Below are 15285 nucleotides of genomic sequence, written 5' to 3' on the forward strand. Positions count from 1 at the left end.
AAATGACATGGTAGTGTTTCTCATATAATGCTATTCTCAGCTTTACCTGACTGTTTTCTCACATTAACTAGCCCAACATAGGATACATAATATAAATATTACATGTATATATAAAATTAACTTTAGCTAATATTAGAAGCGTGTTGACCCTTGTTGCTCACCAAATGGAAGCGGTTACCCATCTTTTTCGTTGCTTCTCCCCAAAAGGGCGTTTCCGTACTTGGAAGCTGACTTGATTGGTGGAGGCGCGCCTGCACCTGTGACTGCTGTTGTGAGACAGATACTAGTAGTTTGCAGGAGCACGAGGCCAGATCGAAGTGAGGATTTATTTGACAGCTACATTTTTAAAGCACGGTGAGTAAAATTAATCTGTAACGGTGCTTTGGTGAAACTTCAAAGGCTATTTAAACGCCGCCGTACGTTTTATTGTGTATGCTGGATGATTTAATAAGTTAGGAATATGTAAGGATGTGAGCCCTTACAATACCCTTGTCAAATGAATGATGCACAGACATGTTCAACAACACTTTCGCAGCCGCTTGTGTAACGTTCATATTCGGCATACGAATATCCCATCAAATAGGATGTGTTTCAGTATAATCACATTTAATTCCAGTTGGTTTGCCTGTTATTTTCTACAGCTTCCCTCCTCGAAAATAAGCAGCGGATATCAGGAGGAAACGGTGTAGAACCAAATTTGAAAGTAAAGTTGATCTGTGAATGTATTGCTTGATGGATGGTATCTATGCCGAATACACCACTGTGTTCTAATGAGTAATATAAGGTATAACTCACGTTATGTGAGGCATTTACCTTTGCTGTGAAGAAGCAAGAAAAATTTTCCTCAGTGATGTTTCGGGTAATATTCGCATATGGAAGAAGCATAGTTACGGGAGGGAGATTATTATTGTTTTTATTTATATATAACGCAAATGTTATGCTATTGTATAGTTCAAGGAAAAGAAGTAGAAGGTAAAACAACAATGAAATGTCTGATGGCACAGTGTTGACCAACTGTGTCTGCTTTTGGGTATGCCATTTCACAGGTCACTCAAAATAACTGAAACCAAAAAATTAAACTGATAAACGCAATTATTTGATTAATTATTTAAGTTGTTTGACTTTTGACCACTAAATTAAGGCATTTTGCTAAAATGTTACAAGCTTTGGGCAGCAAAGCAGCAGTTGCAGAAATATGATCCCTATTCTTCGTTGCTTGAGTGTGATGTTGATATTCACAAATTTGAATCGCCTCTATGGCTTTGCCAGTGGCATGTGCTTACTTGGATAAACACTAATCTGTAGCTATGAAATAATGAGAAAACATAACATTTGAAACTGATTGTCCCTGATGACTTTATAAATATAAGAGACACTCAGTGCACACATTCGTTACCTTTTCTGTCTGCAGTTTTTTTTTAATGGATTTATATTTGTGTATCTCCTCAGATCTGAGTGGCCAACAGCAGGATCCTTCCTCCTATCAGCTTTGGATTTGAGGGATACAGATGGAGGGAGTGCTGATTTTAAAATCTGCTTCTCCTCCCAGCTGTTCCTCTCAAAACTCCTCTCCTCCTTTCTCACCGGATGCTCAGGAAGATTCAGATCTCCAATCATCTTCCGTACCTACCCCCATGTGTGTTACTAGTGTACCACCACCACCACCTCCTCCTCCTCCTCCTCCTCCTCCTCCTCCCCCTCCTCCTTTTGGCTCTCGTAATGTCCAGCGACGTTCAATGAAAAAGCTGAACTGGGACACCATCCCCAGCCAGCGTGTCCTGGGCAAATTGAACGTCTGGACGTCTAAGCGGCCTCAGAGGGACCTTGTGCTGGATATTCGGAGCATGGAGGAGTTGTTCAGTCATGTAGACAAACGGACCTCGCTACGCAATTCGAGGGTCATGGGTCTTAAGAAATGTGATGGCATGGACCTCTTTCCACAGGAGCCTCAGGTAAACAGCTAGGGTTGCACGCAGGCCATATTTGAAACTTTGCGAGATATAACAAAGGTTGATTTCCAGTAATTGATGCAGACCATCCTAAGTTTTTATGGGCATGTAAACTAACGCAGAATGCACAAGCTAGGGAAGTAATGAACACATAAATAGGAACTGCTTTTTAAAAGTTCCATGCTAATCATGTCAACAATGAGGAACTGCTGAAGTAAATCTGTGTTTGGGAGTGTTTTTGCTTCCTCAAAGATTATCTGAAATATAATGTTGAGTATAGACTTGTCTTCTCATCTGAATATGGCTGTACAGAGGCAAAACTTTTTTTTTTGACTGTTATTAATGATTGTTGTTCCTTTTTTCTTTAGGTCACAATCCTTGACTCTAAGAAGAGTATGAATATTGGGATCTTCCTGAGACATTTCAAGAGGTAAGGCCTTTCGAAGTTCAACCTAAAAGAGAGTGACGTCAGTGAGAGTGAATGTTTAAAAACAGAAAATGAGTATGATTTGGTGACACACACATCAGAGTTGACGAAATGGAAACATAATGAGAACTAAAGGACCTTTCTTTCAAGTCAAACACAGAGTCAGAAATACGCACACTAGTCACTTATACTGTGTTAATCATTACCCAACCAGCAGGCTCTTTATCTCAGCGGACCATATTCAAATAAATGTAAATGCCTTTTAAAATATAATTCGAGAGCGTTCAGTATCAACATAGAGAATAACACATTTTATTTTATGACTCACTTTATTAATATTTAAATGATAAGAAAACACAGTGCTGACCTAGTAGGTGAGGCTGAGCAGAGAGGATGGAAAGGGAGGAAACACCCAGCAGGTTTGTAGCCATGTTGGATTACCACTGTAATGTAGTTACTTATGTAATTCTTTCTATACAGTTGAGTATGTTGTTTCCTTTAAAAAAACAGTTTCTAGTGTATCAACAGGGACACGATTGCTTGTTGGGTCCCTACTTACCTACTAACATCGCTAATTGCGCGCATTGGTGCCTTCGGGGCCCTCAGGGCAGTGATGTGCGAGTGTTTCCTTTACACCTCCCTTCTGCCCCTACAGTTATGTCTTCACAATTATGACTGGATCTTTTTTAAAGTTAGAGTCAGGTACCCAGTTACTGAATACTGATAGTAGTTGCTAATGTGGAGAAATACAGAGAGATGTTATGAATTGTTGTCATCTAACTGTGACAGGTGCATGTAAGCATGAGCATTTTTTGCACTATGAATTGTATGCAAGTGTGTAGGATTGGCTTTAGAAATGTGCAGGACACAATGAAGTCAGAGGTTCTTCAATAAATAATTTTTTTTAAATGAATGCTATTTCCTGCATTTATATACATTTTTATCAATCTAGCAAATAACATAATATGATGAAACTGGTCATCATGCTTTTAATAATAATGGTAGTATAACAGGAAAATTGAAATGCTGTGTAAATTGCTGTTTTATCAATGCACTAACTCAACTTGAAATCATATTTAGTGCCCTTGATAGAGACCTGATACTTAATAAATAATGTTGTATTTCCATTTTAATTCCACAACCACTGTGCTTTATTACCTTATTTTTGATTGATGTTCATCATTGTTTTAGGAGAATGATAACTGTAAATACCCTGATTAGTGTCTGCAGTCTTCCTCTCAGGCTGCATACACCTCCAACATCCTTCATAAAAAAGATAGGGTAGCCCTCTATGCAGCCTGAGAGGCCAAAACCTAAGGCAACAAAAAGTCTACAAATCATTTGTTGCAGCTCCTAAAGCGTAATTGCTGTGATCGCATGGTAATAACTGAAGGCTACTCAGATCAGTGTATCAACATTTTGATCAACTCCTCTCTTCTCTCATCTGGATTTTGGCGTAAAAAAACTAAAACTGTAAAAAGTATGAGGGGAGGGGACAAAAATAGGATTTTGAAAAGTTAGGGGGTGTTTTGGACATCCAAATTGTAATACTACAAAGTATAGTTACATTAAATTTCCTAAACGTGTAAACATGTTAGGAAGTTTAGGTAGTTGTGATATTTTTTTTTTAAATTTTAGATCTATTTCCAAGTTTAGTAGAAAGTTTAACATACTGTACACAGCACTGAAGTTTCTGTGTCTGAACCTTATCAAGATGATGTCGCTTTTAGTTCAAGGTTCACTCAGCTCTCACTTTGAATACCAAATATAGTAGTGATGTCTGCTTTAGCATTTTAGTCAAATTCAAATTGCGTCAGCGTGGTAGTGACGAAAATGCACTTGATGATGCTATTTGAAAGCATTTTGTCATTTGCTGGACATTGTAAAAATGCCAGTGTTAACTTGTTTCATGTGAAGTGAATATCTCAGCAGGCATTTATGTACAATTATGTACAATACAGAAATATCATACTTACACTAACAACTCCCTTTTGAATGCAATATGCTATTAAATTAACATTATTATTTTCATGACATCCATGTTTGGTCATTGTTTGTCTTCTGGGTTTGTCTCTGTAATTAGCAGGACTAATCTAATTGATAAGTCATGCTGATTATGGCAGGACTTAAGGCAGCACAAGAACCTTTTTATTACTGTTGGCTTGTGTCTCCCTCTGCAGGCCAGTGACAGAAATGGTACAGGACATTTGTCAGGGGAACTGGCTCAGATTTGGAACAGGCAAACTAAAAGAGCTTTGTAAACTGCTGCCAGAGGAAAGTGAGGTAACAACAGCTCCACTCTTCTCATCTTTCCACTTTGGCCCTACATGCATAATGAACATTTAATTGTCTTGGATAAAGAACTACTGTATCCTCCTGCGTTATATTTTGACGTTACATGTTTCTCTCTTTGAAAGAAAGAAATATTGACCTGAAGTTCATCATTACCTTAATTATTAAAAAGCTGTTTGCAATCATTTTGGAAGTGTGTGTATGTAGCAAAAGAGTTTCCCCTCGGGGATCAATATGTAAGTAAGTATTTCTGATTCTGTCCGTTACTGCAAATGCTTCATGTTGGTCAATCAGGCTTCCTGACCTGATAACTACATGATACTTGCGCACTCCAATTCCCTTTTTTCTCCAATGTAATCTTGTAATATCTATAAGCGGGAATGATAACACGAATGTCATCACTGTTTGTTGAATCAAACGCGTGTCAATGCACAGGTGAAGCAGCTGCTGTCATTCAGTGGGAACCTTTCTGTGTTACCTGAGGCTGACCAGTTCATGGTGCAGCTGGTCAAAGTGCCGGGGTGAGTCTGGAGTTTATTTTTTGGTAACTCAAATATTTATGAAATATTTTATTGCATGCTAGTTAAAGAAATGTGCTTTGCAATCTCAAGCCAACTAACTTACTTACAAAAGTGTATACATTTTACACATATTGACTCACTTCTCTTCATGATCAGTGACCATCATTTGCAAATAAAAAACAATAACAAAAAAAATACATTATTTGCTGAAATGCTGACAGTGCAAAAAAGTATAGGATAGTTTTTGTGTGCGTCTATTACCTTGCATATGTCGTATCAATCAAACAACACGTCAAAATATGTGCGTTCATTGAGGAAACCTGTGCTATCATATCTCTAGGTTTAATAACAGGTAATAAAACTCATAACAGTTCAACAGCTGACTCAGTAATTAGCAGTTTTGTTGATGTGTCTTGCCTTTAGCTATGAGGAACGCCTGAAAATGATGGTGCTGAGGGAGGAATTCTTTCCTCTTATGGAGGAGGTAAAGAACTCTGTTGCTGTCATGACCAAAGGAGCCAACGGTAACATTTCACACACGTCCACCAAAGCTGTCAACAATCCCAACCCGGATCTCTTTTACATCATTTGATGTTAATAATAATGTTCCATCTCTTTTTCTTCTCTCCCCTTAGAGCTGTTGGACTGTGATGACCTCCACTCAGTCATTCGGCTGGTATTAAAAGCCGGGAATTACATGAACGCTGTTGGTATTTTTCTTTAAGAATGATATTTTTATTACCTACACTAATGTATCTGATGCATGTAAGCTGTCTGTTGTCCTTTCAGAAGCTTTTTACTCAGCATTTATTAACAGATGAATTGACCATTCAAATAATTTATTATTCAGGGTGGTTACAGCGCTAATGCCATTGGCTTCAGGATGACCTCTCTGCTCAAGCTGGCAGACACCAAGGCCAACAAACCTGGCATGAACCTCATGCACTATGTTGCCAAGGTGAGGAGGAGCCCTGGGAGGAACAGATGCTCACTGAAGAAAATACTTATGAAAACCCTGCTGACATGCTATGTCCCTAAACGGTTATGTAACTGATTTATAGTCCCGCTCCATCTCTTTGCTCATTATTGCTCTCCTCCTTTATCTTCCACCCGCAGCAAGCAGAGGACATTGATGCGGAGTTGCTGACTTTTCCCAGCCAGCTTGAACACATTGGGATGGCATCAAGGTGGCTATCAAGTGTTGTCAAATCTGTTTCTATCTGATATTGAATCTGGTTGGTATGATGCACAATTTTTGTACTGCCTGGAATACGTCGTGTAAATGTGTAAATGCTGTTCGCTATCACAGAATTTGTAAAGAGGAGGTAATCAATGACTTTGAGAGGGAAGTCAAGAAGATCAAGGAAGTGAAATTGTACAGCAACAGACATCCGGGCCTCTTACAACAAATGGAGACATTTCTCATGGTACAGTTTCCCCATTTTGTTTGACCTTAATTGTGCAAAAGCACCAAGATGTATAGCTTTATACCCATTTGATGTTTTCATTTCTCAGAGGGTTGAGGCCAAGTTGGCCGATGTGGAGTCCTCTCTCCAGGAGCTAAAAGCTCTGAGCAACGCTGTCGCTGAATACTTCTGTGAAGACCCAGCTACTTTCAAACTAGAGGAGTGCTGCTCCATCTTTCATTCATTTTGCAAGCGGTTTGACACAGCTGTACGGGTAAGAATAGAAAGAATTTACAATAATACTTAAATGTGCTATGAAATAAACCATATCACAGGGATACGTTATACTGTTGCTTTGTATTTAAGGGGCACTCTGTAAAGCATTATGATCATTCCCAAATTTTAAAGGAATCTTTTGTTGGTTTGTTGAGTACTTTGAATTTGAACAAGCTCCTGTTCCCTTGTGTCATTCGTCTGCACTGTGTTGTATCTTCCTTGAATATATCCTCTTTACATGGCTGTAGGAGAACCGAGAGCGAGAGGCAGCAGAGCAGAGGTGCAAGCGGAAGGAGAATGTGCCTATTGCAGCCAAACGTCGCTCCACAGTGTCTTGCCAAGGACTTGTGCCTGATCGGGACTCCTCCAGCTTGGAGTCGGCCTTACACAGCTTTCTCTCCAATGTTCCAGAGGGATTAGCCAGATGCAGGAAGAACATGCTTACCCCAGCCGAAGGATCCCCCTCGGAGTGCAGTTCTCTGACTTTTCCATCAACTGAAAAAACTGAGGCTACGCCCCGTACTAGACAAGAGAGGCCTGAGAAGAAACAACCCAAACTGCAGAAAGAAGACGAGCACCTGGAAAACAAAGAAGCTGAGAAGATGCGTGAGATAACTCGGAAGGTGCTTCGCTACCAAAACAGCAAAAGCAGCCTTGATGGGGACAGAGTTTCAAGCACTCCTCGTCGGTCGGAGAGAGCGCAAGACACACCAGCTACCCCAAGTACCCCTCGGCCTAGAACCAGAGACTTCTTCTTTGCCAACAATGGGGATGTGGGTTCCCCGTGGACTATCCTGAGCCCTTTTACTTGCTCCCAAAGAAACCCTCCGCAGCGAAACAGACAAGCACGCCAACGCAGGCTATCCTCAATGTATGGTGGAGATGACCTTGATGATGGAGTCTGGGAAAGCGATGAAGGCAATGATCCCCCCAATTCCTCCAATCGGGAACGTCTGACATCTCCATCTGGGGGTTCTGCGTCCCTTCCTGAGTACCCCAGTCAGAGAGCTGTGTCGCAGGGTCCAGTGCTCAGATCGGTTTCCATGGATGAAACCAGGCGATCTCCAGCATCTCTCTTCGGGCTAGGAGACTTGTTCCAGAGACGCATATCTCAAAGGTCATACTCCTCTGGATCAAGGACAGAAAATATGAGAGAGGAAGGAGCAGGAGTCTGTCCACTGCTTGGCAGTAAGGCAGAAAATCATGTAGAGGGGCAAGTGAGCACCTCCGGGTTCATATCCTTCTTCAGACGCATTGGAGGCAGAAGTAAGCCTGGTGATGTGGAAGAACAAAACTTCAAAGGATCTAATACTTGATTAAAATTTTATTTAGAGACAAAGACCAAGCTTTGTCATTTTTTGTGTGTTTTTAGATAGTTTAAAATTTGTTTGTCTTTTTTTTATTTATGGTGTTAACCTTCAGTGGAACCAAGGCAAATGAGGACTTGCTTTGAACTATGAAGGTTTTGATGTTGTGGGAGTCAAACCACGTTCAGAAATCGTAACATCTTTCTTTTTTGTCTTTTTGTGCGCAATAAAGGTTGACATTCTACCTTTTAAAATATTACTTGTATATGGATTATGCACTCAACAACATTTATTATTTCCCTTTTCATGAGATCCTTGAAGGTGCTAATGTCTCCTTAAGAGACCTAATGTCTCCTTAGTCATGCCTGCTCAGTTTCCAGTACTTGCCTTTCACTTCATCTATTATTTCTTTTCTCTGTCAGTGTGGCTGGAAAACAGTTGTTCAGGTAGCAGAGGAGTTAGCCTTTTAACTTTAAGGCTTTTAACACTTTTAGGATATGTACATTGAGACAACCAAAAAGACAGAAGCAACAAGATTGGTAATTTAGACCATAGGTATTTTCATTTAAATTTCAAACTCCTAGTTGATGCTGTTATCACAAGTGACAAGACAATTTGAATAGGGTAAATTGCTGTTGTTGAACCCACGCTGGGTGTTGCCAGCCCCCTCTTGGCTTCCACATGATCTGTCCTACCACCACTGAGCCACCCTGATGTCTCTGCTCAGCAGTAGCTGAGATTTTGGACAGAAAGAGAAGAAAGAGACATTCAGCTGTGTTACTTGGGCAACAGGGTTTTTTACAGCCATTTCATTTGAGCTCTCACAGTGTAATAATACTCTCTCGAACAAACTGCTCAATACAGACTCCCTTCTGACTGTTCTGTTGTCCTCCCACATCCATCCCTCCCACTGGCGAGTGCTCAATGGGGACATTTTCAGTCGCCTGGCATTTCAAATCAAAGGGCACAATGAATAGAATAGAAGGAATTTGGGGAAAATATAGGCTGTTTTTTAAGGAATGGACTACTCGTTGATGGAAGTAATTTCTCTTTGCTATAAGCATGCAAGCTCTCCTTCATGTTAGCCAAACAAAAGCTCAAAGCATGGCCTTGTACACAAGCAGAGATAACAGTCTGGTACTTGGAGCAGAGTGCTACGTCAGCAGCGACTGACCTGTTTGATGTAAAATGAGAGCTCCAGAGTACAATCAGGCCATTGTGATACAATGCTGAGTACTGCTAAGGACCATCTCATGTGAGTCACCTCCCGAGGACTTGAGGTGACCTGCTGTCTCTCACCGGGGTTATACTAATCAACTGTGCGTTCAGGGTGTGTGTGTTAGTATGTCCCAGTGACAGATGAGAAACAGGCATGAATAGAGAAGAGAAAGGAGGTGGGTTGGGGGAAACTTGGACCAAGTGAGAGAGGGAGGGAGACTTGCAAGTTGTATTGTGAGGAAGCATTTAAGCAGAGAAGAGCATGTGAGAGGAGAGAGGAAGCCAACATCTTAAAGACAGAAAACACAAAAGGGAAAAAGGGGGACTTACAGACGAAAGGAAAAGCAAAGAAAAAGCCTGTATAGTGACAATCCTGGATATTTTTTAAGGTGGGAACTGGCAGCTGGACCGAAAAGGTAGATTAATATTGTTTAAAGAATGTGTAATAATAGATTAGCTATGAAATATGTTGAGTAAAAGCATTGCTCTAAGTACAATATTTCCATGTTTTTATTACGTGTACTTATAAATTGTAAGCCCATTTAAACACCAAAGCAAATTGGCATGCAGAAAAGGTTTAGTTTGGAAAGAGTCCTGCTGGAATGCAATTCCCTGCTCTTTAGTAGCATGACAGAAGATCACACTGCGTGGCAACTGTGGTGGTTGCTTGTGCTGTAAACTTAATCCACCATAGCAACTATGGGCATTAGACTATTTACAAGTGTTGTAATCAGATTTGAGGTTGGAGAGGAAAACCATGAAAGGAATCCACTCGTGATCCACTGAAATGTTCCAAAGTTGCATTTAAAATCTAATTTTAGGTTTTCAGCTGACACTCTTAACTCCAAAGTGTACACACTCTGTGATACCCATCTGTAAAGGAAATATGAATATGAACCAGTGACTCCTCTGTGGTAGAAAGTGTCAGCTACTTTTCAAGCCTCATGTCCAGCCTTGAAAACAAGAGCCCACTACATGTTTGATTAACAGTGATTCCCAAACCTCTATGCATGCCATACATCCCATGTATTTTAAAATTTTACTGCCAGGAGTGTTAAATTGAACTTACACTGATAGGGATTGATTAAGCATGGGAAAACGTGAAACCTGTACCAGAGAGTCAGCTTTCAAGAAAATGAGCGGTGTGGAGTTTAAGGAAAACTTAAGAAGAAATATAAGTAATATTTTACATTTGTATACTTATAAAATATAATTTTACACAAATAAGCCTATAAACTGAAAATGTATGGTATTTAGGGTGTCACATCATCATCACAGAAGATTGATGCTAAAAGGATGAGCACAGCAAACCCTAATGTTATAGGACACTTGGTGCTTGTGGTGTTTCTTTTACCGTATGTCAGACAATCCCCAGATATATAATTTAATGCATCGAAAAATTGACCCCGACGTGATTTGAACACGCAACCTTCTGATCTGGAGTCAGACGCGCTACCGTTGCGCCACGAGGTCATCTTACTAACGGAGGGGACAACTGGGGATCTAATTCCATCAGTTTGTGTATGTGTGCGACGTGATTCTCTCCTCCATCGCAAGTCTTTACGGACACCTTCGATCGTCATAGGATACAAAAAAAAGACACGTCTCAGAGTGCTTCTCAGATACTATGTAAAAACATTTTAATGTGTAATTTGTTAAATATTTTCGGGCCGAAAGTGTTTTTCTCATAGCCGTTATCTGATTTTGGCTTTTACGCGCGTCTTACTTGAGAATACGTGTCTCTTAATTTTCAGGTAAAAGAAAAGGTGAGATCATAACGCTACTTTGTCTTTTTACATGAATGTCTACTTGTCCCTATAGTTCCATCCTGTAAAATATCGGGGTGCTGTAGGTGATTTCGTCCCCAGTCAGTCACTAGATGGTGCAATTCAACAGCGGTTAGTTGGTTTCTGATTTGGTCTCCAGCATCTTCTTCTTGCTTTTACATCCAGCACAGAGCCACGAAGGCCCTCCACAAGATAATAGTGGGTCCTCTAAAAGAAGTAAGTAGTAAGTGAGTAAAGTAATAAGTTATTCAGTAATGCAACTTATAGAAGAATGGATTTGACATGGTTGTCCATGTTCATGGTCCCGCTACACAATCCAAGAAGAACCTGATATAAATTAATCTGTGGAAATATGAAAAAACGAAATCTTTGTGTGTTCCTTGGACGTGTTATAAATATGTGCTATTTTATTTTGTAATTCAGATGCGTTCAGGTTTGCAGGCATTTGTGGTAATCCCAGCTGTTGTCTGCATAGGAAAGAAGAGGAGCATCTGGAGAATCTAGGACACTTACCTGCTAACCTTCATTAGTGACCAGCCTGTTTATAGTAAAATGGATGGGTAAGTGCACACAAAAGATGTTAAATCAGTATTTTTTTTGTTTGCACACATGTTTGACCAAGGTTAAAAAAGTGCCTTTCATAACTGTTACAGTATTCTTTAGTTCTCTCACAATTACAGGGTTAGTTGTCATCAAGGTAACATAGAACACTCATTATATTCATCAGTCACCTTAAAAAAGGGATGCTCAGTGCTGATATTAATGTCCTTCCTGCTGCTGCAGCTGTAGCCGCTCTCTGATTAGGATGCATGCTGTTCTGTCTACACTGATGAGATGGGCTCAAACGTCAGGGAGTTGGAGCAGCGCAGGGCACATTGATTAGCTGGGTAAATGTCACATAGTTGCCAGCAAGGTGAACGATGCGGTCCATATTTATGTCTTTTCCATCTAGTTGTTTTATATGACTGCTTTTATTACCTACACCACAGCCAGATTTCCTTTCTCTCAATCAAAATATGCAGCTGGACAGAGAGATGGAAGCGTGGGGTTCACTCTGAGTTTTGCACGTCTCTCTGCAGGAAGCCACCTAATTGGGTTTACAGGGGACTGTAATGTCTGAAGTTTATCATCTGTGGTTGGTTTGGTTGAGTCAATTGTTTAAGGTCACACGAGCTTGACAGTAACAGTCTAACTCAGCAGGAAGATGTGTGTGCCTGTCAGTGTATTGTTTTGTTACTGGACAACACAAAACAGACTCGGGGACAGATTTACTAAAATGGTGTTTTACTAAAAGATGTTTTCATGCGACCACAATCTGTGTGTATTCAGCGTTTGATTTAGCGTTTGATTTAGCGTTTGCAGTCAGCTGCTGCTGCCCTCCAGACGCACTCTGCCAGGGAAGGAGCGCGCAGTAGCGCAGTTGGGAGGTGGGATTTCTGTGAGATCACTAAGCTCAGAAAAGAAATGATGACGAAGTGATGTTGATTACAAAATATTTTCTTTAGCCAACTCCACCTGAGAAAAACTGTTAGCCTACTATTACCCAAAATATTAATTGTGATATAATCTTTAGCATATATTAAATTATATCAGGAGGCAACAAACACGTTCATGGGAAGGGAAAAAAGAAGATGAAGTGATGTTATAAGACAAATCAAAGACGCACAAAATATACACACGGTGAGGTACACTGAGCTAAATGCAGCCAAACGCACACTTAAATGTTTCAACAAAACAAAGAAATGGTGCTTTTACGGTTCATTGATGGCTAAGTTCAAATTCAAGTTTGATGAACACAAATCACAACATCAGTCCACTATTCGTTTGTGTTTATTTATAATAACCTAAATGCTTTATTTTTGTTTCTAATAATCAGGTTTTAGTTATATATAAGCCTATATTTAATGTGCGTTTATTTCCGCCACTATAGTCTTCCTTGTAGCTCTTGCAAATCCCATCTGCGTGTTTCCAAATTGTCCCCGCAAAACTGGCTGTCGCAAATCGACCTCAGTAAATCCAGCGGACTACATCCTCTGTTAACATGTATCCTTCAATTGTTTGCGCCATCCTCCTTTAAATGCGTATGCAATGAGGAGAGATGCGCACCTTGCGAACTCTCGCACAAATCACACGCAAACAGCGACTCCAGTGCGTCTATTTGACAAATACAGCACATGTGTTTGGGTTTGAATGCGTCACATCTTAAATGAGTCACACTTTGCTGTCTGGAAACAGAATAAGAAGTCTAATACATGCAGTTTATACAGCCTCCCCCACACACCTCACTGCTGCAGCAGCCAAAGCTCCATTACTGCCTGATTCTCAGGCTGTTCTCCCTCAACTAATACCCATCTGACCACATTTCCAAGGGTTTAGCCCGATTTAAAAATTAATCTAAGACATGATATACCAGTTAGTCCGCTCTTATAAGTAGTAGGAGTTAATGAAAGATTTTTGAGTGGCGATTTTGGGACCGAAAGCATACTTTTACTGCCACTATATTTGAGTGGTGGCATGACGTTAAACCTTTTTACGTTTTTTCAAAGAACAGACGTTAACTTAAGTTTCTGAACATGAAGACTAGTTAATGGACGATGCCAGTGGTTTTGCATATTTTAGTCAGTTACCTGCAAATTGTCTAAACTTCACATTACTGCTGACCATTTTCCCAAAGCATACCAGACATTTATACTAATTCCCCACCTTTCAGAACCACTGTTTTCCATTCATTTCAGTATGACAATCAACTCATGCAGACTTCCTTTAAACAAATAAACCATCACAGTTAACATGTACTCTATATGAATTTTTATGTCAAAGTTAAAACTTTTTTTATGCAAGACTTTTATTTACCAGGTTTAAATTTCTGGCCACATATTAATTAATTAATGCAGTGACATGCAGCTAACTCTCAAGTCCTGGTCCTTAATGTTGTCAAATCACTGAGCTAAATGTTCACTATGATGGATTTGTTAACTCTGCAGTGTGTCTATTCACTGGTCAATACACGGAGCATGTTTTATTTATAATACATAACTTTATTTACTCTGAATGATGTAGAGACAAGCGGAGAAAACCAATTGAAAGTGCTGATTTGGGGCTTTCACACAATATCTCATGCATGTCTATAGAGCATTAAAAATGTTGAAAAAGAAATGTTTAAAACTGTGAACTATTAATATTTTCAGTGATTTACATACATAGCCTTTCAATGAAAAAGGGATAAAATCACTTTACATGTAAACAGACTGTATTGTAGTTTTATTTCTTACATTTCTTACTGCTGCATTTGTGTGAATAAATAGTGAAACTATTTTTTTACAACTGTGAACTGTTTTATAATACTATTTCATGTGATTATCACTGAAGATTTGTGCATTTTTCTTTTCTTGTACTGTATTTTAGATTTAGGCAGCTTCATATATTATATATATATAAATTGACAACTTGACTTGTGACTTTATGCTGAAAATAAAGGATACCATGCATGTGGGGTAAGAACAGTTTAAAAGGGGCTAAACGAAGACAAAAATTAATGCATAGAAAGTTGGAAAAAAATATCCCAAATTAACCTGGATTCATTTCAAGCCTCTGCATATTTATTTTGATAATATCCTGTTATGAACTGAAAGTAATGTCTGCCTGGAAGTTACACAATTAGTCTGATAACGGTATGCTTTGGAAAATGGGCAGCAGGACTACCAGTAGAGATATTGATTAAACCACAGTGTGTTTACATCACCTTTTCTGCTCCAGCCGTTACTTTATAATATTGTCCACACAGTCTGCATTCAAATGCAGAGCATGTTCACTTTATATGGCTGTAATCACAGTGAAAAGGCACATGAGGATTGGACTGTACACCAGGAGTGAAAGAGGTTTTTCATCGAATGGATGTACAATGACACAATTGGTGTGTTATATATATACGGTATGTTTAAATACATTAGATTATACTTTTTAGTTGAATAATCTTCTTGCAGTTTTTTTCCCATGCAGTTTCTTGAAAACACAGAAGATGAAATGCCCATTCTCTTTTGTCAAAAAATAGTTGTCTGCATGCTGAGTCAAAAGCTTGTCTATACCTGCAGAGAGACCAATT

At 39.5% G+C, this 15285-nt stretch overlaps 2 protein-coding genes and 1 non-coding gene across 3 annotated transcripts in view; 2 read left to right on the top strand and 1 right to left on the bottom strand.

The window, feature by feature from the left end:
• Positions 1-196: 196 nt before the first annotated feature.
• fhdc3 (FH2 domain containing 3) lies at positions 197-8432 on the top strand. The gene is made up of 12 exons (XM_044221841.1): positions 197-354; positions 1450-1952; positions 2318-2379; positions 4557-4659; positions 5104-5189; positions 5613-5713; positions 5825-5895; positions 6040-6147; positions 6306-6376; positions 6499-6616; positions 6705-6869; positions 7120-8432. Exons 2-12 carry the CDS (start codon positions 1509-1511, stop codon positions 8185-8187), a joined length of 2397 nt encoding a protein of 798 aa, XP_044077776.1. The 5' UTR covers positions 197-354; positions 1450-1508; the 3' UTR covers positions 8188-8432.
• Positions 8433-8574: 142 nt separating this feature from the next.
• The window catches only part of trim3b (tripartite motif containing 3b), a 33078-nt gene continuing 26367 nt past the window's right edge, over positions 8575-15285 (top strand). Inside the window, exons 1-2 of the mRNA XM_044221844.1 lie at positions 8575-9812; positions 11659-11743. The gene's annotated coding sequence lies outside the window, so the exon portion shown is untranslated. The remainder of the gene's footprint in view (positions 9813-11658; positions 11744-15285) is intronic.
• Positions 10798-10869, bottom strand: trnaw-cca. Its single transcript has one exon. It is a non-coding gene; the product is annotated as a tRNA-Trp (tRNA).

The sequence above is a fragment of the Siniperca chuatsi genome, linkage group LG14 (genome assembly GCF_020085105.1).
Source record: "Siniperca chuatsi isolate FFG_IHB_CAS linkage group LG14, ASM2008510v1, whole genome shotgun sequence".
NCBI classification, from domain to species: Eukaryota; Metazoa; Chordata; class Actinopteri; order Centrarchiformes; family Sinipercidae; genus Siniperca; species Siniperca chuatsi.